A 24841-nucleotide genomic window follows, 5' to 3' on the forward strand; every position below is an offset into this window, starting at 1 on the left:
GAGATGTCTATAAATTATTTCACCTATAAAGAAATGACTGCCTTTGAATGCCTAGCTGTGGAGTTACTCACTCCTCGCTTCACCCCTTCTGTGTTGGTGCATTTGTAAAGCGGAGAGAAACTCACATTGACCTTGTTGAGAGAAACGTGCGCCTTGCCAGCTCCGTACATGGAGTTGTTGAGATCAGTAGACGCAGACGTGGAGTTGCTCACTCCTTGCTTCACCCCACTAGACTGCTGTGCCGTTGTGTAGCCACCTGTAACAAACAATTAATGCAACATAAGCGTAGGCAAGACATAAAAACCTAAATGAAATCTACTAGATTATTCTAACCATTTTTTTTTTAAACCGAAAGAAACTCTATTTCTTATCTTTTTTTACCATATATCCTTTAGAAAAAGAGTTTTTTTTTGTTAAACCTTGAGAAAATGATAAGTACAAAAACATATAAATAATATTACATTAGTGCCGCTGAATGGCCAATATGGCAGCCTCCGTTGTATAGTGGTCAAGACAGTTGACCCACGCTCGGACGGTTTCCTCAATTTTCCTCAAGCCCGTATGTTCTGTGCTGTAAATCACCACTGCAATTGGGCCTCCTGGCCTGTTACGGTTAAATCTTTGTAAAAACATGATGTAGAAATTAAACTATCCAGAAGAATTATTTATATATGATAGCGCAAAATAAGTAATGGTACACAACTTGCATTATTATTATTAAAAATATGAGAACAAATCTATGCTTGAATACTGGTCACACAGCTACACATTACCTACATACATTGTGGCGCGTATGTATATGGGCTCCGGATTAATTAATTCAATATGTTTCCCTTTGTGACGCTTGGTAAAGTTTTGGCATGCTCGTGTATACTGACCGGACTTGTAGTCTTGCTGCTGTGACTGTTGCTGCTCATAGGCCTGCTGCTGGGGTTGGGGGGCTCCGTATGTGGCGCCCACGTAGCCCCCTCCACCCACCCCCTTCCCGCTGCCATACGTGGATGATGCTGTACCGCCACCCGTCGCCATCTGTCAACAGACATCAATAAACATTCAGTTTTTTATATTGGTCAGGTGCACATTTTGGGTTATTTTGCTGTGCGTCAATTTGTAAAATCAAAACAATTATTGACTTATACAGAAATACAGTGTTTAACCCCTTGCTCCCTGACGGTGCAAATTTATCCAGATGTAAAATAACCCATATATCTCTTATATCAATCAATCAATTTCTTTTCATGTTCCCAACCATGTCACCAGAAGTCAAAATCTGCTATTAATTAAATTTTCTAAGAGCAACTTTTGTTTTTATGCCCCAATCTCCAGAATGTGTAGTTTAGTCAATTCGTCAAACGACTTGGAATTTTTTGGGATAGATTTTCCGGCTTTTCGTAGATCTGTTCGCCACTAAAACAGTGTGGGATGAATTGGATGATTGGATTGGCATGGTTTAGCTCGAAGTCTTATGTTTTTCGTTTTTATAAATATATTGTATACCAATATTGTATTTCCCTTGTTTGTCTTTGCTACATAGTTTTATGTTATTTTTGTTCAGTTTCTTGAATGTATGTTTCTTCATGTAACTTTTGTAATTGGCTTAGGTCGTATATATAACAAATAAAATATGAGAATGCATTTGGTGTAACTAATCACTGTCTGTACATATTTTGTCATTTTTAAATGGTTTTACGCGGGTCATCACCCAATAAAAATCTATAATAAATATCGATCCACTGATTGTATTTTATAATGCAGTGTGGATTTTTGCCATGGTGAGTAATGGGCCAATCATGCGAAATTACGTAGTGGGCTCATGGTTTGCACGTGCACAGCGGTCCAGTGTGAAAGCACGATAGAGACCTTTTAAATTTATTCAAAATTGTAAATTCAATATGGGATTGCCCTGAACTATTATCTCTCATCAACTTCAGGGTGCCTGGAAGAATGACTAGACAGGTGCCACCGTTTTGTAGCAACAAATCACAGACAGTGTATACTTGTAATGCCGTATTAAATAGACTTCATGAACTCGGCAATAGTTATTCCCACGTATCTGATATATTTAGTGTAGGGTATTTTTCCTATAGAACAAACCTTTTGAACTTTTTCAAAGATGGTGAATGGTAATTATATTTATTTATTCATGCATTTCATAATATAAATATATACAGTTTTTTGTTCACTTTGCCTAGCTGTGTGAAACAGTACTTATGATTTTCTTGTTGTTTTACTGTAGAAAGTTTTATTATTAAAATTTTCTACTGAATATGCTGTATAATTTTTAGGTTAATTTTTTTACATATAAATCTTGTATAATTTTTGGTTTAATTTTTTTTTATAAATCTTGGGTATTAGGAAATTCATGTTTAAAAAAAAATAAAAATATTAAGCCAAATATGTCAATATTACAAATGTTTGTAAAAGGCAGATTTTCCATTTATGTTTATAAAATAAAATAAATAAATAACATCATATTATTTTGTCACAGAAGCTCCCTGAATCGACAGGCATACTAAATCCTATATCCAAATAACGTATTTTCATCTCTCTCAACTATCATGCGTAAGTGATAATAATGAAACATACCGGGTAGAGCGGCGGGGTGCCGTACTGGAAACTCCCCGGCACCATGCCCGGCTGGTAGAAGTACGCCGCGTACGGCTGCGCCACGACCGGCGGCTGCCCGGGCGCGGCCGCCTGCCCGCCCTGGGCGCCGCCCGGCGCGGCCCCCGCGCCCGCCGCGCCGCCGCCTGCGCCCAGCGCCGGCGAGCCCGCCTCGCCCGCGCGCCCGAAGCGCCCGTCGAGCGAGAAGGGCGCGTCCGGGGCGCGGGTTGAAGGGTAGGCCATGTCGTAGTAGCCCGTCTGAAATGTTGGGATGTTTTAGGTAACTCGAGCAAATTTGTATGAACATAATATACACCTTTTTCAGTCAAAGAGATGAGTATTTACATTATTTTATTTATTTACCTTCTTGTACATAATATTAAATACAGTTAAACCCCTGTTTTACCTTTTTCAAGGAAGCAGCAAAAAAAGTGTTAAACTGAGGAAAACGCTAAAGTGAGGAAATGAAAAATTGCAGAAAAATTGTAAAAACGGTCATAATTGGGGATGATTTCATTAATAATCAATAATACAATGTGTTTTTTTTATTTTATTGAATTTAAAAAAACATGTTTAAATAATCTTATGTAGGTAGGTAGGTACTTAACCTTAAAAACTTGAGGAAATGAAAAATGTATGGAAAAAAATAATTTCATAACAATATAATTATTGTACAAGACTATACTAAATTTACTGCAGAAAAATTGTAAAAACTGTCATGATTGGGGATTATTCATATTTACCAATGATATAAATAAAAATATTTCATATTTTTTCAAACAAAACTGGATTGTGTTATTTTTTTATTGACTTAAAAAAAATACATGCATAAATAAATTTATCTTGGTACTTAACCTTAAAAAAAAAAGAAAATAAAACTTTGAATTTGCATAAAATGTATGCAATGATTTTTTCCCTAAATATTGGGAAATTTTATTTATATGGTATCACTTTTTTTAGTATAGCACCACAGAATTTCAACTGTCATTTACATCGCAGCCAAACTGTTTAACACTTTTATGATAACTGTTCAAACTATCTTCTTTTCGCATTATGTTTACAACTTCAAATAATATTTCTATTGCCGATTTTTCAAACTTTCTGCATCGTAACTGCATGTCACAATTTAGTAAAATGTAAAAATTAGACACTTAAACAAAATGGCCAATTACACTGCACCGACATTGAATTTAGTAAGACAATAATTTACACATTTTTTTATTTACCTCGATTTTATTCTCCATTCACGTGGCGGCGCACAGCTCGGTGTCTTTTGACAGATCGAGTGAGTTTCAAAAAAATTTCAAGGTAAAAACCGGGGTTATGAAAACCGTAAAAAACGTTAATTGGGGGGATATTTGAATGAGAATGTATGGAAAAAAATGGGACCCAAACATTTTGGTGTAAAAAGCAGGAAAATGTAAAATTGAGAAACGTAAAAATGAGGTTTTACTGTATTGTACATTGGCGGGTTTCTTCAGGTGTGATTTAAACAGGGATACTGTAGAAACATCTTCGAAAGAGGATGGGAGATCCACAGTCCACAGTCGAGCTGCTCGGACACTACATGAGTTAGATAAGAAAAAGGAATTGTGTATGGAAATTATGAAGGTGCTTTGAGAGTTAGAACTAAGAGGTTAACCATGAACTGATAAGCGTTAAAAATTTTCATGGAGGTTTATAGGAGAGTTAGGACTATGAAGAACAGTGAACAGAAATGGGAGGGAGCGATAGTTTCTCCATCTAATTTTGATCTATTTCAGTTGTCTATGGTAATCAAATATGTAAGTGTAATCAAATAAAAACCTACAACCTGCTTCTACTGTTTATTTAGACGAAAAATTGTTTTAATTATATTAAATGTCATACTTAGTACATACTTTGATGGGGTGCAAATGTGATAATATTATAGATAATTTAGAAATAAAAATGTTATGAGGTTTTAAAAAAAAATTATGAGAAAAATCAATGATTTGCAACAATAATTTGTAATTAAATAAATTACTATAACAGAACTCACCATGTGGTGGGGCAGCCTCTGCTGAAGCATCTGCACCTCCTCGTACCCGTAGGGCAGCGGCTGCTGGTAGAAGGGCTGGCTCATGATGTACTGGCCCATGACGCCAACATGGCCCCCGGCTCCCACGCCCACCCCTGACACAGAGGAGGAGACGCTACACTTCCCTGGCCGGGGCGAGGTTAGTGGCGTCGAGACATGTTAGGCGGGTGAGAGGGTGAAGGAAGGCAAAAGTAAGGCATTTTTATAGCAACCGTTCCCTGAGGTTTGGGCAACCGGAATGTATGTTAAAATGTCGGGGAAATGTTAAATTATGTAAGGGACCAAGTCTGTGGCATTCAGGTAAAGATTAGTGGCGTCGAGGCATGTTAAGCGGGTGAGAGGGTGAAGGAAGGCAAAAGTAAGGCAGTTTTATAGCAACCGTCCCCTGATGTTTGGGCAACTGGAATGTATGTTTTTATGTAGGGGAAATGTTAAATTATGTAAGGGACCAAGTCTGTGGCATTCAGGTAAAGATTAGTGGCGTCGAGACATGTTAGGCGGGTGAGAGGGTGAAGAAAGGCAAAAGAAAAGCAGTTTTATAACAACCGTCCGCTGACATTTGGGCAACCCGCAAAGCGTGATTTAATGTTGGAGAATTTTTTTAATGATGTAAGAGATCGAGTGAAAATTCTTCAAAAGAGGGAGATGAGAGCTTACAAAAAGATATACATATTATATTTACATAGCACATCCAATAAAATAGTCATAACACGAAAAAATCTGATTTTTAGTTAGTATACAGAATAAATTATTAAAATAACATTAGGCATTTGCACCTGCCATTAGCTGGTTTATGTGATACGTTGTCAATGTTTACCATCCATATTCCTTCAATTATTTCACCCGTTGATTCCAGCTGTTTTTCTTCACAAAAATATATGGAAGAATCAAATAAATACAGGTGTTAGGACATAGGCAGAATATCACATTTTGTTAGAAAATTTCAGAATTCTGTCAAGTTTAGAATTTACACTTCACTGAATAATGTGCAAAAGATTACTTAAATCTGTTGACAGGTTATAAGCCTATACTTCTATAATCCAATTCTCAAAGAGATTCTCCAACTCTGTTGAAATATGTTTGTATCTGTTATTGACTAATAATTATTAGTCAAAAACATTCTGTAAAAAGCCTCTAAACAAATATAACCATACTAACTAGGCAAATTACTTGATTTAAAAAATAAAATAAAAAAATAATATTTGCAATCTTATGATTTACCAAAATATTTCATTTTGAGGGCCATTTTCAATGAGATGTAAAGAACTCAATAACTAATAAAATCAATATATTGCTGCTCTTACTATAATGTGTCATTAACTTCTCATCGTTTCTTTGAATCCCTTAAAATAAATATGTGTTTATGTTTTTCTTTTTTTAAAAAATGTTATTACTATTTTATTTTATTTTTACATCTGAGCATGTTTTTCATTCTTTATTTCCATTCTTAATTCTTAATTACTCTTACAAATTTTCTTCATTTTTAATATTATTTCCATTTGTAAATACTCACTACAAACTACAAACCTTAAAATATATTTTTTCCACTTAAATTTTAATTTTTAAACAACTTTTATTAATGTTTTCTTTTTCCTTCTCTTTTTTATACTTTCATAATTAACCTTACATTTAATTGCTTTTTAATATGGAAACTTCACTGGTCCATTAGAATTAAGTCCAATTGTGTAAAATATTAAACTTTGTAACTGTACTGTATGTTTCCTGAATAAAAGAAAATAAAAAAAATAAAAAAACTCACTTTTGGAAAATGGGAATCAAGTTGAGGTACCGTGGGATTTGAACCACGGACCTTTGAGCCGTGAGTCCGAGACACTAGCCACGGGACCACAACCGTATTTAATTTTTACAATTTACCTAAATTTAAAAAATAATATGACTATTATTTTTTTCTTAACTTTTTGGAAGTTAGAAATAAAAACCATATCTACTTTTAAAACTAACTGAAAAACTGAATTTATGACCTCTACATAATATATTTTAGTTACCTGACGTTGTAGAAATCTTAGTGGAGGATTGCGTTGACTGCCCTGTTTGGGAATTGGATAGACTGTTGTTTGCTGTAGTTACCACAGGCTCATACTGGAACATGAAAAACAACAAAATTAATTTTAAAAAAAATGAAATATAAACTCCTGAAGGAAAAAAAGTAAAATTACCAAAATAATTATGAAGAAGTCTAGCGTTCTTTTCATATCATCATCAGCAACCCCTACCTGCACCCGGTAGTGCATAGGACACTACATCGAATCGCCAAATACAGTGTACCTTGATCATCTGTTGCATAAAGGTAAGGTGATCAGTCTTACACTTAAGGTACCAGCCCAGGGACAGTGAAATATTGCAGTGTTAAACCACTTTTAAAAAACACATTTCATGTCAACCGTGCCAGGAATCGAACCCGGGACCGAAAGCACGGTAGGCGAACGCACTAAACAACTACACCACGAGGCCGACTTATCCGCACTCGATTTCGTTATTCAGGATTTTTAGCTGAGAGGAGTCATCGAGTCGAAAACCTTGTCCAGATTTCTGGTCATATTTCACACAGAAACTGTATTCTTCATCCGCCTGGACAAAGACAACTAGATATTTAAATAGCCAAAAGTATTTAAGATTTTTTGGGTTACACTATAATTAATTCTTATTCTTATCTTGGCAGAACGAAAAAACGTTTGATGAATATCGAACAAACTTTTTTTAATATTATTGTTATCAATATATATTGATGAGGTAGTAACCTCGAAACCAGTCGAAGTGTAATAAAAAAAAAATTAAAGTGGTTTATACAAATTTATAAACAAATAAGTGTAAACTTTTTTTTGTTTTAATAAACGTATATTATGCAGTTAGGAATGAAAAATATGGAAAAGCAATTTTAACAAGATGTTGTTTTAGTTCATGAGAAAAAATGAGATCATTTGTTTCCTATAGGATACATTCCCAAGAAAAGGGTTAAAGATGTTCAAAGTAAAAAAAAAAACTTAAAAACTCTCCACACAAATTCTTCACAACGCTGTGAATTAAAAAAAAAAATTGACAAAAACCGAAGGGAATAGAGATAATTTGTAATACGCTTTGCTAACTTTAGTCAAATAAATGTCTTACTCTGTACATTTTATTTCACTTGACTCATGACGGTCAGTTTGGATTGGCAAAGAGAAATGGTGATGACATAAAACTTACAAATATTGAAGTGTTTAAAAGTATTTTTTATCCGTTTTTCCATACATTTCGGATAAATTTTGTCATTATTATTAAATTTAATGCTTGCGCCAGAAAATATCTTTTATTCCAATTTTAGATAACGCTAAACTTCTTCATTAAAATATTTAAAATATCCAAAGCTTACCGGGAGATGATTTTATAAAATGAAGAATTAATCTGCAATGTTACAGGTTAATATGTAATTGTCAAGCTGGGAATGTGTTAATAATTAAAAAAAAAAAAAATAACATTCAGGTAAAAAATTGTGTTAGGTATGACAGATAAATTAAAGCATTTTAGCTACTCAAACCCCCACAAAATATTTGGTACATTTTGTTTGGTAATTTCCGTGTAGGTATACTTAACTTGTACTAAACCTCAGGGTAATAATGCGCCAAGCTATAGAGAAGCCCTATCGCTATGTTTCATAGAACGGAAGCGTTGTTGGTTAGCGACAACTTCACTCTGCTAGCGGCTATTTTTTTTGTTTGGCAACAGACGCGTAACGGTCATAACGGATGCTTTTGTCACTGCTTGGTTTTGTTTGTAAATAACTTGGATATTTACGTTATAATAAATAAAAATCGACAATGGTGAATAGCAGTATGTTTGGTTGCAGCAGTATTGAAGTCGCATTGTTTTGCTGTGAACTGTAACTAACTTAATAGTCATAGAATGGTTTTCCTACGTTTGGGCTCCTCTATAGCTTAGCGCATTACTACTCTGAGTGCTAAACCAAGTTTGTATTTCAGTCAAACATCCGGTTACATTCCATGATTTGAATTTGCTGTTTTGGTAGTAATAAAAAAATATTTTAAATTAACTTTCATGGAACATTAAATATTAATGACGCAAGAATGCGAACTAATTGTTTGCGGTCATTCATTGGCTTGTTTCGATCATATTGTGGATATACTGGCAAAAAACATTAACTCGAAAATATGCAGATTTGACTTAATGATGCAGTTTTGTAAAGTTTTTTACGCTCCACAAACTGGCAAAATTAGTGTATTTTGCCAGTTTGTGGAGCGTAGTCATATGAAATTTCGTATATCTGTAGTTTTAAAAATAAATTTAAGGTTAAGTCGTATACTCGGTATTTTATTCAGGCTAAAAGCTTTAAATAACTTAATATTTACTTAAAATAAAATTAAGAAACGGAAAAATTAAAAACATTCTTAAATGAGCACTTAACATCTTACTATATTTAAATAAGATGTAAAAGAATAAAATTGGGACAAAACTTAAATGCTTGATTTCTCAAAACAGGGATTTGAGAGTGAAAGCCTTTTGCCAGTATACCCAAAATATATCATCATATAGATGTGCTAGACCAGTGGTCATCAAACTGCAGCTTGAGAGCTGAACGTGGCTCTTTAGCTACTGAACTGCGGCTTACACAGAGCAAGTATCCCTTTCTGTTTGATCTATTTTGTTTATGCATCCTAAAAAACAACTTTTACGATTATGTATTTTGCATTATTAAGGATATTGCAAATACCGTAATTAAATGCACAAAGAAACATCATATAACACCAACGGCTACCCATCACTGCGTAACTCAAGTTTGACCACTTGAGGATTAAAACATTATAATAACCTCCCCAATGAACTAAACTAAAAACTATTACATCACTAAATAAATTCAAAGTAATTTAATAAAACTTTTTGAACCCGAGTAAAAACATCATTCTATTTAAATTAGTATTACTGTATTATAATTTTCTGTTTTTCTCTATGTTTTGTATAACTTTTTTATTTTTATTCTCATGTATATTCGAAATTACAGGCAAACGACGTTTCGCCGGTTCAATTTACGCCGATTTACAATTATGCCGGTTGGGGCCGGCATGGGATTCCCCGGTTTAGCAGACACCAGACGATAGCAGGCACTGCGTTTCTAATAGCAGACACACTTTTACACGTTGTTTTAATATATTACCGTGTGCGCGAGCAGCCTATTGTGTGTGTGAAATTGTTTCAGAGCTAGTTTTCGTTTTGTTTTTAAGAAAAATAAAAAGGTATGATTATATTTTTATTTTATTATTATTAAAATTAAAAGAATATTCAAATATTTGTAGTTTATGCTATGATAACTATAACAATGTAAGCCACTCTCCAAACACAAGAGCTAGTCTCTTTTTTTAGAAAGTTACAGTTTTAAGATTAACTGAATTAACAGTAGATTGGTGCTTGAATCGATTGTGTCTTCTTGATTAGTTGCGAGTACATTATAATGATTATGGTGATTTACACACTCTGCAGCCGGAAGATCTACAACTTCAGAGTTTTGATTGACATATTCTGGATGTTGTCCTGCGTTGTTATAAGCCTGTTGCTGCACATGTTGTTGACCTCCTTGATGTGTTTGTTCATGAGAAATCATCTGACTATCGATGATCTGATACTTGACATGTATTTGAATCTTCTGTTTTGGCTAAAAATGGATTAGTTTCTAGCTGCTGAGTATTATGTTGATTATATTCAATAGCGTGCTGATTACATTGATTACCTAGGTTCGAAGAATTTGGTATATTGGAATGCCTAAGAGCGTGTTGATGGGTATTTAGGTGGGAATACTGCTGAGTACTGGTACTTTGATGATCATGAGGTTGGGATCATGATCATCATTATAACAGAAAAAGAAACATGTACAACATTATGTAATTAATTAATAAAAAAATCTGTAAGTTTTAATCCCTCTCTTCTTAGGTAGTCAAATTTGAGTTACGCGGTGATGGATTGCCGTTGACGTTAAAATTGTTTCAATTTCAACAGATGGGGCAAGTATGACCGATGTTAGAATACGTTTTGTTCCTATTTTGAAGGCAAAAATTAATCACAAAATACTTGTTTACAATTGCATCATTCATCAAGAAGCGCGCGCATACATTTCCAGAAAAAAGTGCAATGTTGCGGAATTGGAGATCAAGATTTTCAACAAAATTTTATTGTAGTTAATTTTTTTATATAGCCAACATAAAGATTTTTTAGTTAAAATTGTGAGTAAATACGCAAATCTTGCTGCATCATAAGAGGAAAATATTTGAAATAAAAATTAATGTGTTTCTCAAAAGAAATCTTAATTATTGTACGCTGACCTTTGGCTTTTCTGACTAATAATGAGTTTGCCGACCGCTATACTAGCCTTACAATGACAGAAAAAACGCAAACAAAAATAAATTTAAATATAAGAAATGTCTGTATTTTTTTTTTAAATTAGGGCAATACCACCTTGCTCTCGCGATATGACCCTGAAACACAATGTATATTATGGAAGACTTACCTGCGTGTCCTTGACATTAGAGGACATCTTGTTTGAGTTGGTCTGGAGAGCTTGATAGCTATTATAAGGTACATTGGACGCCGTATATAAGCCACTTTGTCCATACACGGACACCGACGATGAATTCTGCAAACCAACACAAAACACTCCACTCATCCATCATTGTTTCGCCAATCTTCAACTCTTAGTTTACGCGGGATAAAAGATACAATATTGGATTGTTACTCGAAATTATACTACAGGAAGTTCTAGAAACATTTTTTTTTAAACCTAACCCGTTCGGTAGTAAGAAAAAATTATTTATTGTTGAAAAGGTGTTTTCTTATTTAAAATTACACAGTACAAAATTATAAATATTAATTTTACTCTTATCTGTTTACAATAACAATAAAATTAATTGATTATTTGTACTGTTTTCAGATCATATTATTTTGTAAAGGATCTATTAACGCAATAATTATTTTTTTCTTGTAGGACCTAATGATGCGTAAGCCATTTTATCGATTTGATTCATTTAAAATTTTTAACTATGTAATGGTAAGCTTCAAGAACCAGTAAAGGGTGACATATTTAATATTTTTATTTACATTTATTTTTTTTGAAATCCCCGCTGTGAAAGTATTACTAACTTTGAGAGAATGAGTCATTCTTCAAGATTTCAATGTAGTTTTAACAACTCTGAACTAAATATTCAGTGGGTAATTTAATAATGAAGAATATTGTTAATGTTATGTACTTTTGATCCCCTAAGCATAAAGAAAAAGAAAAAAAGAGTATGAGAGTTAGTTTGTTAACTGTTAAACACATGGAAAAAAGTATAAAACATTTCCAAACAACGATAGTTCAATCGGGAGAAAAAGCTTGTTAATTAAAAAAATATTTAGATAGTGCAGACATATATTTCAAGTAAATAAATTAGGGTACCCGAACATTATTGCCACAGGAAACAATAACCACAGAAAATCATTTTTGTAACTGTATAAATAAGTATTTTTGTATATATCGCCGCCAAATAGTTAAATCAACCCTTATTTAGGCGGCTAGGCTGTTCATTAAATGCCGACATTCAATTGAATGGCTAACGGACGCTTAGCCATAATGTTGAAAACAATATTTAAGGAAAGGGCTGAACGTCACTTAACCTCTTTAATTTTAATACAACAATAATAATTGTTTTGTTTATTTTGTTACGTTAATGGGTTAGGTTAAGTTAAATAAAAATAAACAAAACATTATTATACTTAACCAAACCTATCCCAAACAAACCAGGCAGTTATTGGTTAGGCTGTTTCCAAAGGGCTAGCTTTTAACCAGCCAACACATTTAACTTTGAGCTATCTTAATTCATTTAACGAACGGCCTAGTCATTTAATTGAATGCCGATATTTAAAGAACAGCTAGCCGCCCAATTGAGTGGCTGATTGAACTTTTTGGCGGTGACATATTTACTAGGCTACTGCAGAAACACAAATTATGTGGGCCGATAAAAATGTATACTCTGTAAGACAAACTGATGCGCTGTTAGTGTTATTTAAGCTTACTAAGAAAATCAAATTCAGGTGTACTGACGATGCACCAATTTCTATGGAAGTTTGGCATCAGAAAACTAACGAACAATTATTTTAAAAAGCTACGAACTAATGTATTTCAAAAATACTTCCTTTCTTTCTGATTAACATTATTGAATAGTCAGTATGTCGTCATCAGATTTACATTAATTTGAATAATGATATGAAATTTAAAAACAAGATATTAAAACTGGCAAAAAAATATTTTAGTTATATTTTTAGCATAAAAAAGGTCAAGAAAAAAAACACATTAAGACAATTTTACATAATTTAAAAAAATTAAATTTGAAACATTTACTGTGAAATAAGCAAAGGAAGAAAATTATAGATTTTTTTGTCAATACTAACAAATTTTAGTTTTACAAGCCATTGACAGATGAATTTCTACTGATGAAACTAAATTTCAAATAAATTTAAAAAGTTACTGCTTTGTACATAATTAATTTCATAGATCTGCACCTTGATTAAATCATTTTTTTTTTAAATAACACTTGTGTCCAGTAAAAAAAAATTAAAAGTTAGTTCAAAGTTCGGGGAAAACATAACACCCAAATTAAATAGCGGAAGCTCTTACCTGGTACGTATTGATGGGTTGATACTGGTTGAGTGTGTTGCTGGGTGGGTAAGAGGCTGACACGTTTCCTGATGCTGCATTAGATGCCGCTGTGAAGGATGTTGCGCTCGAATTCACCTTGAAAGGATAAAGAAATATCAATCATTAATTCATATTTAAAGTATTCGAATAAAATGTGTGAGAAATCGACATATGATAGGGCTATGAAAGATAAAATCAAGTGCAAAGAGTTCAGCCAAAGTTTTTACGCTACATACAGTTCAAAAAGGGTAAACTTGTAGATGAAATTTGCTACCAAACTTTTATATCTGAGTTGAGGTTACCATTAATCTCCACCAGAAGTAAAATTGCTGACCTCACTTTAATGCACTAAGTGATATGCACCCTAATAGATTGCCAAAAATTACTGACCCTGATAAACTTTCGTGTACCCACAAGGACCACCAGACTCCAACACATGTTCAAGTGTGAGTACAATAGGACAAACTTCACCTACCATTCTCCCCTGGCACGCATCCACAGAACTGCTAATAATAATGCTGAGCTGTTGGACTCGCCCCACACCACTCCTGCTGCAATGAAATCAGCTATCCTATCCATCGAATGGCCATCCCCTCAATTCTCCTCTTTTTAATGTGTTTCTCATATTCACTTAATTTCCTTTATCTTTTTTTAGAATTAATTACATGTTTAGTGTAAAAGTTATGATTTTATTTTGTTATTTTCAATAATGCTTTATGCACTTTTAACTGTATATTGTAAGAGCCCTCTGGGAGTTTATTAAATAAATAAATGTTGTTTTTACATTTTTATTTACATGAAATTTATTAACATATTACAACAGAGATGAAGAACATTTAAGAGAAGGTAATATAGAAGTCTAGGCATCTACAGCTCTTTAACTTCACAAACATAAACAGATGAAAGAATTGAAGGAATATAGTTGTTAAAATATGGGCAGAATGGTGAATGTTAGTGTGTAAAGTGGCCACTTAAACCAGCCATAGACAGGTCATAAGCCCTGTAGATGCCTAGACTTCTATATTACCTTCTCTTAAATGTTCTTCATCTCCGTTGTAATATGTTTATATAAACAGCTCCCCAGGGAGTTGAATCCAGTCCCCGTCTACAAAAATTTGGACAAACTCAAAATATTGATGAAATTTATTGATACACAAGTAGTCCTAACTCCATGGGACTAAAGTCCTGTTTTGAGTTGACCTGAGTCATCTTACCGAGATACGGTGCATTTATGGTACCAATCAGATGTGGATAGGGGTATAATATAATGATGCGTTAATTAATGACAATATGTCACCTGCGAGTATGGATAAGTATGATGCGCCGGGTGATAGGGCTGCTGTTTGGTGCTATAGGGAGCCTGTGCGGGCCCAGGGTAGGAATACACAGACTGCTGGACTGACACCTCCGTAGAGCTGGATGATTTACCCCCTCCCGTGAGGTGGCTCTCCAGTCCTAAAAGTAGACATTACAGTTTTCACTCATTTTATTTTACTAACATATACGGCAAAATTGCCTTTTACAAAACTTATAATATAAACATATTTGGTTTAATTATTAATTAAAATAACATACATTACTTTGAACTGAAGATTTAGAAACCAAAATTAAACGTAAAAATTATACAACACATTCAGTGGAAGTTGAAAACAATTGAAAATAAAGGTAAAAATTAAATAATAAAATATTTTAAAGGATAAATCTTTGATGGGCGGACATACGAGTATAAATTCATTTTTGTTCATTTTGTGATTTTTGAAAATGTTTTTTGTACATGCCTGCATCAATAGTATTATCAATACACTTGTACGACTACTCAAAACATAAATAAATAACTTTGTACTTATTGAACTTTGGTTTCAATAAAATAAGTATGCACATTTGTGTCATATTTTCTAAATTAATTTAATATTCAGGAGTCACATTTCTAACAAAATATTTAAAATGTCTTCTCAGATTCGCACATTGCAGAAACAAATTTTTAAACTTTGATGAAGGGTTAATTACTTTTTAAAAATAAATTATTTGGATATAAAAGATTTGCGACGTTTAAAATTTAATGCTCTCAATGCCCCGCCCCTTTCACCATCAGTGCACCTCAATACAAAAAGCCAATTTGTCTGTCACCCTCAATATAATGTTCCCAATTCTGACGGCGATAGGGTATGTTAGTTCATTAGCTTGTTAGTAAACCAGGAGAGACAAGTCTGATCGGGCGAACTAGAGCCGTTGCCACCTCTCAACTGGCAATTCTGTAACAGTTCATACAGAGAAATATTTTTCACATTATTTTCCCTGTTTCAAAGACACCTGACCCGATTTAGAAATCTATAAAAAATTCAAACCTATCAACCCCTATTCCCTTATTATTATAATCACCCTATTCAAAGCCTAGCTTCATCCTAGTCGAGACCTATGGCATGTATAGTTACCAGAGACGGTTGTCAGCTGTTGGTGGGCTGACACGGGCTGGGTGGTCCGCGAGGAGGTGACAGGACTAGTGGAGTACTGAGCTGCACTGGAGACGGCGTTTTGCTGCTCTTGCTGCTGTTGCTGTTGTTGCTGTTCTACAGCCACAGCTGCTGAGAGGGACTCCGATGTCAACTGTAAAAAATAACAACAAAGTCAATTAGAATAGCAGGGAAATTTTGCGTATAATATATTCGTCTTATTGTAAGGTATGCATCAGTTCTATTTGTCCTTTATGTATCAGTAGAACTTCATGCAAGTCATCCTAATACTGCAATATTAAAAACAATTTTTTTCATCGCTCCACTGGGCCGACATCAATGATATTGTTCATTCTGCTGTGGCATTATGGCCAATAAACACTCAAATAATTTCAACAGTTGACTAAAATAAATCCACTTTTCTTCCGCAGAATCTATTGACTTCCATCCAATCGAGGCAAGTTCAGCCTCTATGAAATTCTTTTGATACATAAATCGTTAAAATTGCCACCCAATAAACTGCTGTGCGAGATTTTTGTTAGTTACCAGCGTTGCTACATTGTCCAATTTTAAATCGGGACATTATAGGTTTTCTCAGCCCGATATTTTGGGACGAATGGCATCCTTATACATAAATCTTATATATTTAAGGAATAATATTGTGATTTTACTTTATCTGTGTGCATTCTCAGACTTTGGGTTAAACACCTAGTGCGATAATTACCATCTGGGTGGAGGTGGGGGTAGTGTGGTCCACCTGGGGAACGATGCGGGCGGGGGGTAGCGCGGGGGAGGGGTAGGGGAGGGTGGACTTGGCCGCAGAAGGGACGGCCGCCACACTGGGAGGCACCACACTGCTCTCCAGACTGTGCTCCAGGCTGGATGTCTGGAATAGACATAAGACAATGTTATTGTATATATATACATATATTTTAATAAAATATTATTTATTTACATGAAACAGAGGTAGACGGTTAGACAGTTTATTTATTTCACTGTTTTAACAATGTGCAGGTAACCCTCGTCGATCGCAACCCCGGCGAGTGCGGATTCATTATAACGCGATATTTTTCACAATAAAGTGAGGTTCTTATTCATCTTATTCTTAAAGGTGAGGGTCGGTGTTATGCAAGCTCCGAAAAAGAAATGTTTTCAAAAACCTAACTCGCTATGGGTAACATTTATTTCATATTTATATACCATAAAGAGAATTATACTGAAAAAAAGCAAATATAATAGTGTTGAAAAAATGAGAAAACAATTGAACTGGATAGGAATAAAGAAAAGACTATTGTATAATGTATTTGTATTTATATATAAAGTGTTTAATAATCTCATGCCAAAGTATTTTATAAGTGAAATTATATTAAATAGAAATGTACATAAATATAGGACAAGAAATAGAAATAGGATAAGACTACCACTTAAGAAAAAAACAAAATCACAAAATAGCTTAATGTATAAAGGGTTAAAACTGTATGATGAGATGCCTGAAAGTATGAAGAATGAAAGAAAACTTACGGATTAAAAAAAAAAATGTTATGTTTATTGTAATAATGTAGTTATGTAAGAAATATTTAATAAGTATTTGTTATAATTGTAAATATATTAGTTAATATACAATGTAATATTAACTAACTTAAGTAAATAAATAAAAAATAAAAATAAAGTCGGAAAAATCAGTGTACGTGCATGAGAAGATGTATGAATGTAGAGGAAGCGAGGTCTACATGCAAAGACAGAGTGATATGACGTTCTATCCTCTCTGCCTACCTCTTCGGTGAAACGGCGTAATTTCTCCAAATCACCAAATTGGAAGTGACATCTTCACTCTATCCAAATATACAAGATTAAATATAAAATTTAATAGAGATTACTGTTTTCAGTTCTCAAATCAAACAACGAATTCGGAAAATATTTTGGAATTGGAGCCCGTTTTACCAGTTTTTAAAGATGTAAGTTACAAACTGCCGTCAGAGTAAGACAACATTTTAACAAATTGGTTAATTTTTAAACTCAATAAATTTACTCTATTGCAGTTTTACTTTTTCACTATATGTAATTGCATATTTGTTTATTAAATTAATTTATGTACCCAACAATGTAATTTATAATGTTTATTATTGCTTACTTTTATTTATTTAAAATGTTTTTAGTAAACTTGTTACTACATAAAAAAAGTCGTGCATTTGTGACAACCCTGTTTTATAAACTTCTGGAAACGAAAAACGTCTTCACTTAACAAACGACCACGCCCCCTTTTCAAAAATTCTTCCAAATTTTGAAATAGTACGGACTCTAAGATGTATATACTCTTAAGGTTTGAACATCCATATCGCAGAGTTAAAAAATGTGCTTTTAACAAATTTTGAAATAAATCAATCTAAAAAAAAAGAAAATGAGACAAATCCCGCTCCATTGTATCAACTATCAAAGTTAATATTCAGGTTAGTTGCAAAACCCGCTCTGTCTCGTGTGTTTATTTTAACATGTATGTATATTGTAAAACAATTGTTTTATATGATTTGCTCATAAGCAGAAAAAGCCTCCAGAGCAGTTTTCTATCGCTACAACTTCCACCTTCCACCTATTGATTTTTGCATAACAAGAGCTGAAAAAGAGCTGGGTGAAATAAATCCGAAGAACCCACCCACAACAATATAGGTTTCAGCTCTTGATTTACAAAAATTATCAGATTAAATAATTGAAGCAATGTGGGTGTTCAAACATACAGTAAAACCCCTGTTTTTCAAGGCGGCAACAAAAAAATGTAAAACTGAGGAAAACTTTAAAGTGAGTGAATATAATTATTGTACAAGACTATACTAAATTTACTGCAGAAAAACTGTCATGATTGGTGATTATTCATATTTACCAATGATATAATTTAAAATATTTTGTATTTTTTCAAACAAAACTGCAATGTGTTATTTTTTATTGAATTAAAAAAAAAATACATGCATAAATAATTTTATCTATGTACTTAACCTCAAAACACGAAAATAAAAATTTGAATTTGCATAAAATGCATATAACGATTTTTTCCCTAATATGGTATCACTTTTTTTAGTATGGCACCACAAAATTACAACTGTCATTTACATCGCAGACTGTTTCACACTTTTATGATAACTGTTTAAACTATCTTCTTTTCACATTATGTGTGTATAACATCAAATAATATTTTTATTGCCATTTTTTAAAACTTTCTGCATTGTAATTTATTGATGTAAAGACTTTATTCTTCTTAAACATGCGTCAACTGCAAGTCACTATTTAGTAAAACACCAAATTAGACACAAACAAAATGGTCAATTACACTGCACCTACTTTACCGATCCTACATTATATTCAACATGTAATAAAGCATCAATATCGCTTTCTTCCATCACCAACTAGGGTCAAAGCTCCCTGCATCGACAAGGAAAAATCCTACAGCCCTGTAAATGTCTTCACTTCCATATTCCCCCAAATTAGAATTGTAAATGTTTAGTATTGCGGTAAAGTAATCTGACTGCAGCTCACAGAGTTGGTGGTGAAGGTGTCAGTCGGCTCCGCGAGGAATGGGGAGGTGTCGGAGCTGAAGTCCAACGCTCCAAACTGCACGTCCAGTAGGCCAGTTGAGCCCACACCCAACTGTTCCCCGGGCATCTCCACAGCGCTGCTAGGAATCTAATGAGAAATAAAACATTCAGGAACCTTTATTTTATTCAAATGCAATTAAAATCACGAAACAAAAATTATTATTGCGGACCGAAAATGTTGAATACTTAATTGATAGTTGAAGACATGAGAGGATAAAGGTGTTATGTGACATGTGTGAAAAAAATAAGAAAAATAAATTGTTGGGCGGTGTAATGGTCTTACCTTAGAAGGAGGAGGTACTCGTACCCTTTGCAAGGGTTTTCTCTGGCTAGAAATATCCGACTGTCCGTAGACACCATAGTTTGTGCTGTACACTGGAAAATAATTGAAGAAATAAAGATGTTAAAACTTGCTGAATGTTACACAGCGGACAAAGCCCAGTAAATGATTTTTCACATCTCTGTTAAATATTTCATTTGATTAACCTGTTACTTTTTAAATATTCTAAGTACTTTCCCACAATTTAAAAAAAAATTACAGTAAAAATCCCTTTTTACGTTTTTCAAGGGTGCAAGAAAAAAAAAAAGAGTAAAACTGAGGAAAATGCTAAAGTGAGGAAATGAAAAATGTATGGAAAAAATAGGATTACTTGAAAATAAAATTGATTTGAAATTGTAAAAATGGTTATAAGTGGAAATTGTAAATATTTTTTAACTATTTTCAATGATTTCACTAAAAATATTTTTATATTTTTTTAAATATTATGAATTCTGTTTTTTTATTAGATTTAAAAACAGCAAGTTAAAATTATTTTACGAGTAAATAAAAAAAAACAAAAATAGAATTTTGAATTTGCATAAAATAATTTTTCCCACAAGTGTTGGGAAATTTTATTTTTACGGTATCACTTTTTTTCTATGGCATCACTAAAAACAACTGTCATTTAGATCGCGGCAAAATTTCCACTTTTATGACAACTTTTTAAACAATCTTTTTTATAACTTTAAATATTTCTATTGTTATGTTTTTAACATCGCAATTTAATGATATTAAAACTTAATTGTTTCTAAACGTTTGTCAACTGTATATCATGAATTGTACAAGTCAATATGACGTTTTTGTTCAAATGAAAACTAAGACTAACCCTAAAGGAAGACATTTAAACAAAAAGGTCAATTACACTGCACCTGCTTTGAATTAAGGTTAAGACAATAATTTATCCTTTATTAGTTGTTTGCCTGTTTTTATTCTTCATCCGCGTGGCACACGCGGTGGTGTACGGGCTGCGGCATCATTACTTTTTTGACACATCAAATGAATTCCGAAAATTTTTAAGCGTAAAACCGGGGTGATAAAAAATGTTAATTGGGGGGAATATTTGTATGATAATGTATGAAGAAAAATGGGTCCTGAACATTTCAGGGTAAAAAGTGGGAAAACGTAAAATTGAGAAATGTAAAAACGAGGTTTTACTGTATAAGCAGTCTACTAATGTGCCTATATCTATACACATACTTCGTATTACTTTCATTTAAATTGGATGGGCTGACTAAATATATATGAGAGGATGATTCATACTGAACAGTGACAGATAAAGAGCTATAATTGATTGATAAAATACCTTGTGAGTTAAGTAAGTTTCTATCCTGCTTCAAAGCCTCCGATTTCTGAGTAAGTTGGGAGAGGTACTGAGATTGGGCGGCTGACAGAGTACCGGAGACACTCATTGCTACTGGACTCTGGGCCTGAAACAATTAAGGATAACTTGATGAAATAATAATTATTAAAATAAGACGAAGGGAGAAAAAAACAACATAAAAACGTTTATACAAATTGCATTTTTTGTGGTATTCTTAATTGCACATGCAATAAATGTGAATTTTTAAAGAATCTACAATGCATATATATTTATTAATAATCATAATTTATATTTCTTTTATTATTTAATTATTAAATTAAGTTGATTACATATTCATTTCTGGGTTGTGGTCCCGTGTCTAGTGTCACGGATTTATGGATCAGAGGTCCGATGTTCAAACCCTACACAACTTAATTCCCATTTTTTAATAGTGAATGATTTACAACTCATTGGAAATAGCCCCCAAAATTGAAATATTTGGGTAAATCATAGGAATGCAAATATTTCAATGCATGTGAATTTCTTCAACTTTACATAAGAGTCACTTTATTAACTACATAATCTTATTTCCTTTGATACTTGGGTTATATTAGTTATGCGTTCTTTTTAAACAAAAAAGCATTTATTTTATTAATAACCGTCTTTCAGTATTGATATAAAACAGGTTATAATTTTAGTCACAAAAAATCTGTTTTTAAATGGGCTGAACCATGTTAGATGGAGACTAACCTAACCAGATGACAATCCATATTATTGTTAAATGCTTTAATGCCATATAAATTCCATACAAATAAATAATACATATATGCTGATGCAATAAATTTATATAAATATTTTATAAAAATAAATCGGGTTGTGGTCCCGTGGCTAGTATTGTGGACTCACGGGCCAGAGGCCCAAGGTTCAAACCCCACTCTACCCCAACTTGATTTCCATTTTCTAATCGTGAGTTATTTACAACTCGTTGAAAATGGCTACCAAAATTGAAATATTTGTGTAAATTATAAGAACGCTAATATTTCTTTTAAAAAAAAAAAAAAAAATATTTTAAAGATCAATATTTTTCCAGTGCTCTGAAATTCAATACGGGTAAAAAGTTTTACGAGTTACGTTGTTAGTTACCTTTGGCACATGATGTGTGGAGTTGCTGTATCCGTATACAGCTGGGTCCTGTGCTGGAGTGGGGGGTTCCCCTCCTACGAGTGCCTGCTTTATGTGATATTCCCCATTATCCTGAAAACCAAAAGATTATTACCAGCCATAGCATTTATCAATAATCAAATATGGTGTAATGGGTAAGATTCTCGCTAAACATGTGGATTATTTTTTTGAAGCAAAGATGTTGCCTTCTTCTGCGCTGTTTGCCATACAAGCAAAATAGCAAAGCTTCTAAAATGACAAAATAGGCCCACGCGGCATTGAATAAGCATCACGGTTACATAAAAACATAGCTGTTTAGATCAAATTGCATGAAGAAATTATTATCCACATAAATACACGCTTGTATTTGAGCAAATCTAGCCATCTGCTTATGTTTTTATTCTCCGAACTGGAAGGGTTTTTGAGAATCCCCGTACATTTAGAATTTTGTACAACTCGTTGGTTCGCTCGAGGCTTAAGAAGTGCATCGGTGATATGGAGTCCGCACGAAGCGAGATACTCCCTCATGTTGGAGAGGGTTCAGAAAAAATTTCTGGGGTATCTCTACATGAGGGAATATGGTAGTTATCCGTGGCTCCATCCCACTGGGTTCCTCTTGGGTATGCTTGGGACCAATAGTTTGCAACTTAGAAGGGATGGGTCTACACTGACCCATTTTTTCAGACTGTTAAGGGGTTTCATCGATAACTCGGCCATTTTAGAGGGTATCAATTTTTATGTTCCTGATGGCTATCCCCGACAGCGTCAGCACAGACTGTTTTACCTCCCGGTTTCCAGAACCAACCTGCCTCTGGTCATGCCGATTGAAAGAGCAGTCAAGCAGCTGAACATTATCACTTTGGAGATCGACATCTTTCACATTAGTGAAACTATGTTTAAGAGGCAAATACTCTTGCTATTAGAGAGTATTATACCTTAATAATGTCGAACCATTGCTCAAGGATTCTTGGTTTGATATAAAGTTCCAATTTAAAGTCTTAAATCCTTTGTTATTTGTTATGTTACTTTGCAAATAAATAATTTGAATTTGAATGTTTCCATGCCAGTATTTTTTTTTTAAAGAAATATTTGCGTTCCTATGATTCACCTAAATATTTTCATTTTGGGGCCATATTTAACGAGTTTTAAATAAATCACAATTAGAAAATGGAAACTTAGTTGTAGTAGCGTGGAGTTCGAACCTCGGCTTTCGGGATTCATCTGACTGAATCATTTCACCGACTAAGCAACGCCTGAAAATGTTTTTTAAATTTTTATACTACTTGGATCAGCTGGTCTCACCCATATCAATAAAGGTTTCAGCTCGTTAACCTCACATAAATCATCAGGTGGAAAGATTGAAGAAATACGGATGTTTAAACAGAGGAAAAATGGTGAATGTTACTCAGTGTAGCTATTGAAACCAGCCAATAAAGGTCATAACTCCTGTAAATGTTTTGAATTCCGTATTTCCTTCTCTAAAATATTATTGCTGCCGTTTTGTAAAGGAAAAAGTTTGTAAATGGGTTATATTGAATACCTGAAGGAGTGCGGTGTGGTTCTCTTGGTGCGGTGGAGAGGAGAGCTGATTAGTCTCCTGTTCCGTTCCCTCCTCACCTGGTACGGCGCCCGGTACCGAACTGGGAGTGAACACTTTGGTGGAACCCGACCACTCTTCATTATCCCAGTCTTCTGTGGGAGGAAATGAGTCACCCCAGTTATCTGGAATTCAATCATAATTGAAGGGTTAAATCAATATTTTGACGGCTTAATTTAACACGGGACACGGATCATTATATCTACAAATAAATTTAATACGTAGAGAGAAATGAAACCCTAGGCAGATTAAATATTAGTGAGAAGTATAATTATCCATCGAAACAATTGGAGGGTGCAAGGCTAAAACGAGCTCATTAATGAATAATCAATTTTACAGGAGAGCAAAAAGAAGAATTCAAACTTTATTAGTGGAACACTCCGTTCATGTTAAATAAAATATTGTCCTGGTCGTAGAACAACGACGCATGTGATTTATCTCAACTTTACATCAGAGGGGTTTAATTTTTATTTTTTCACTTTAATACAAATTATATCATCATTTGATACTTGAGTCAGTTATTAAGTAAAACCTCGTTTTTACGTTATCAATTTTAAATTTTCCCACTTTTTACGCTGGGATGTAAAGGTCAATTTTTTTACATACATTCTTATTCAAATATTCCCCCCCCCAATTAACGTTTTTTGTGTTTTTGCCGCATAACGCCGCGTGAATGGAGAATAAAACCTGTTATTGTTTTTGCATAATCAGGATAGAGTGTCCAGAAACTCTAATATTAGTGTTTTGTTTCTCTTGGGAGGAAGTGTGTAATTTTTAATAAATATAGTAATTAAACCTTTACATATATTTAACAGACATCAATTTTTTTTACACTTTGAGATTCGTATTTACCGTTTGTCGGTGAGTCCCAATTCTCCTCCTGTGGGGCGGGGGCGCGGGGCGGGCCGCGCGGGGCACCGCGAGGGGGCGCCCCACGGCCCCCGCCGCCCCCTCGCCCGCCGCCGCGACCGCCGCCGCGGCCCCCTCGCGCGCCGCCCCTGCCCCGCCGCGCTCCACGGCCCGAGTGGGGATCGCCCTCGTCTGCCTCTCCTCTTCCTCGGTCTAGGAGAGACAAAATGAGGAATTATTTTTT

At 33.9% G+C, this 24841-nt stretch overlaps 1 protein-coding gene across 9 annotated transcripts in view; it reads right to left on the reverse strand.

Moving 5' to 3' along the window:
- Nucleotides 1-24841, reverse strand: part of LOC148274464 (protein lingerer-like) — a 51519-nt gene that overhangs the window by 16037 nt on the left and 10641 nt on the right. For 5 of the 9 annotated variants that reach the window (XM_088237097.1, XM_088237091.1, XM_088237092.1 and 2 more), the window contains exons 5-20: nucleotides 24601-24810; nucleotides 23692-23873; nucleotides 22134-22244; nucleotides 20994-21117; nucleotides 19655-19746; nucleotides 19313-19459; nucleotides 16512-16673; nucleotides 15770-15941; nucleotides 14635-14792; nucleotides 13317-13433; nucleotides 11175-11300; nucleotides 6670-6763; nucleotides 4625-4788; nucleotides 2587-2862; nucleotides 879-1029; nucleotides 126-256 (exon numbers count right to left, since the gene is read on the reverse strand). In XM_088237097.1, coding sequence (XP_088093223.1) covers nucleotides 126-256; nucleotides 879-1029; nucleotides 2587-2862; nucleotides 4625-4788; nucleotides 6670-6763; nucleotides 11175-11300; nucleotides 13317-13433; nucleotides 14635-14792; nucleotides 15770-15941; nucleotides 16512-16673; nucleotides 19313-19459; nucleotides 19655-19746; nucleotides 20994-21117; nucleotides 22134-22244; nucleotides 23692-23873; nucleotides 24601-24810 — 2417 coding nt within the window. The remainder of the gene's footprint in view (nucleotides 1-125; nucleotides 257-878; nucleotides 1030-2586; nucleotides 2863-4624; nucleotides 4789-6669; nucleotides 6764-11174; nucleotides 11301-13316; nucleotides 13434-14634; nucleotides 14793-15769; nucleotides 15942-16511; nucleotides 16674-19312; nucleotides 19460-19654; nucleotides 19747-20993; nucleotides 21118-22133; nucleotides 22245-23691; nucleotides 23874-24600; nucleotides 24811-24841) is intronic. The other 4 variants (XM_088237096.1, XM_088237095.1, XM_088237099.1 and 1 more) reach the window with 4 other exon arrangements.

Source organism: Micrasema longulum, unplaced genomic scaffold (genome assembly GCF_059751315.1).
Source record: "Micrasema longulum isolate JH-2025_06_02 unplaced genomic scaffold, ASM5975131v1 h1tg001643l, whole genome shotgun sequence".
Lineage (NCBI taxonomy): Eukaryota > Metazoa > Arthropoda > Insecta > Trichoptera > Brachycentridae > Micrasema > Micrasema longulum.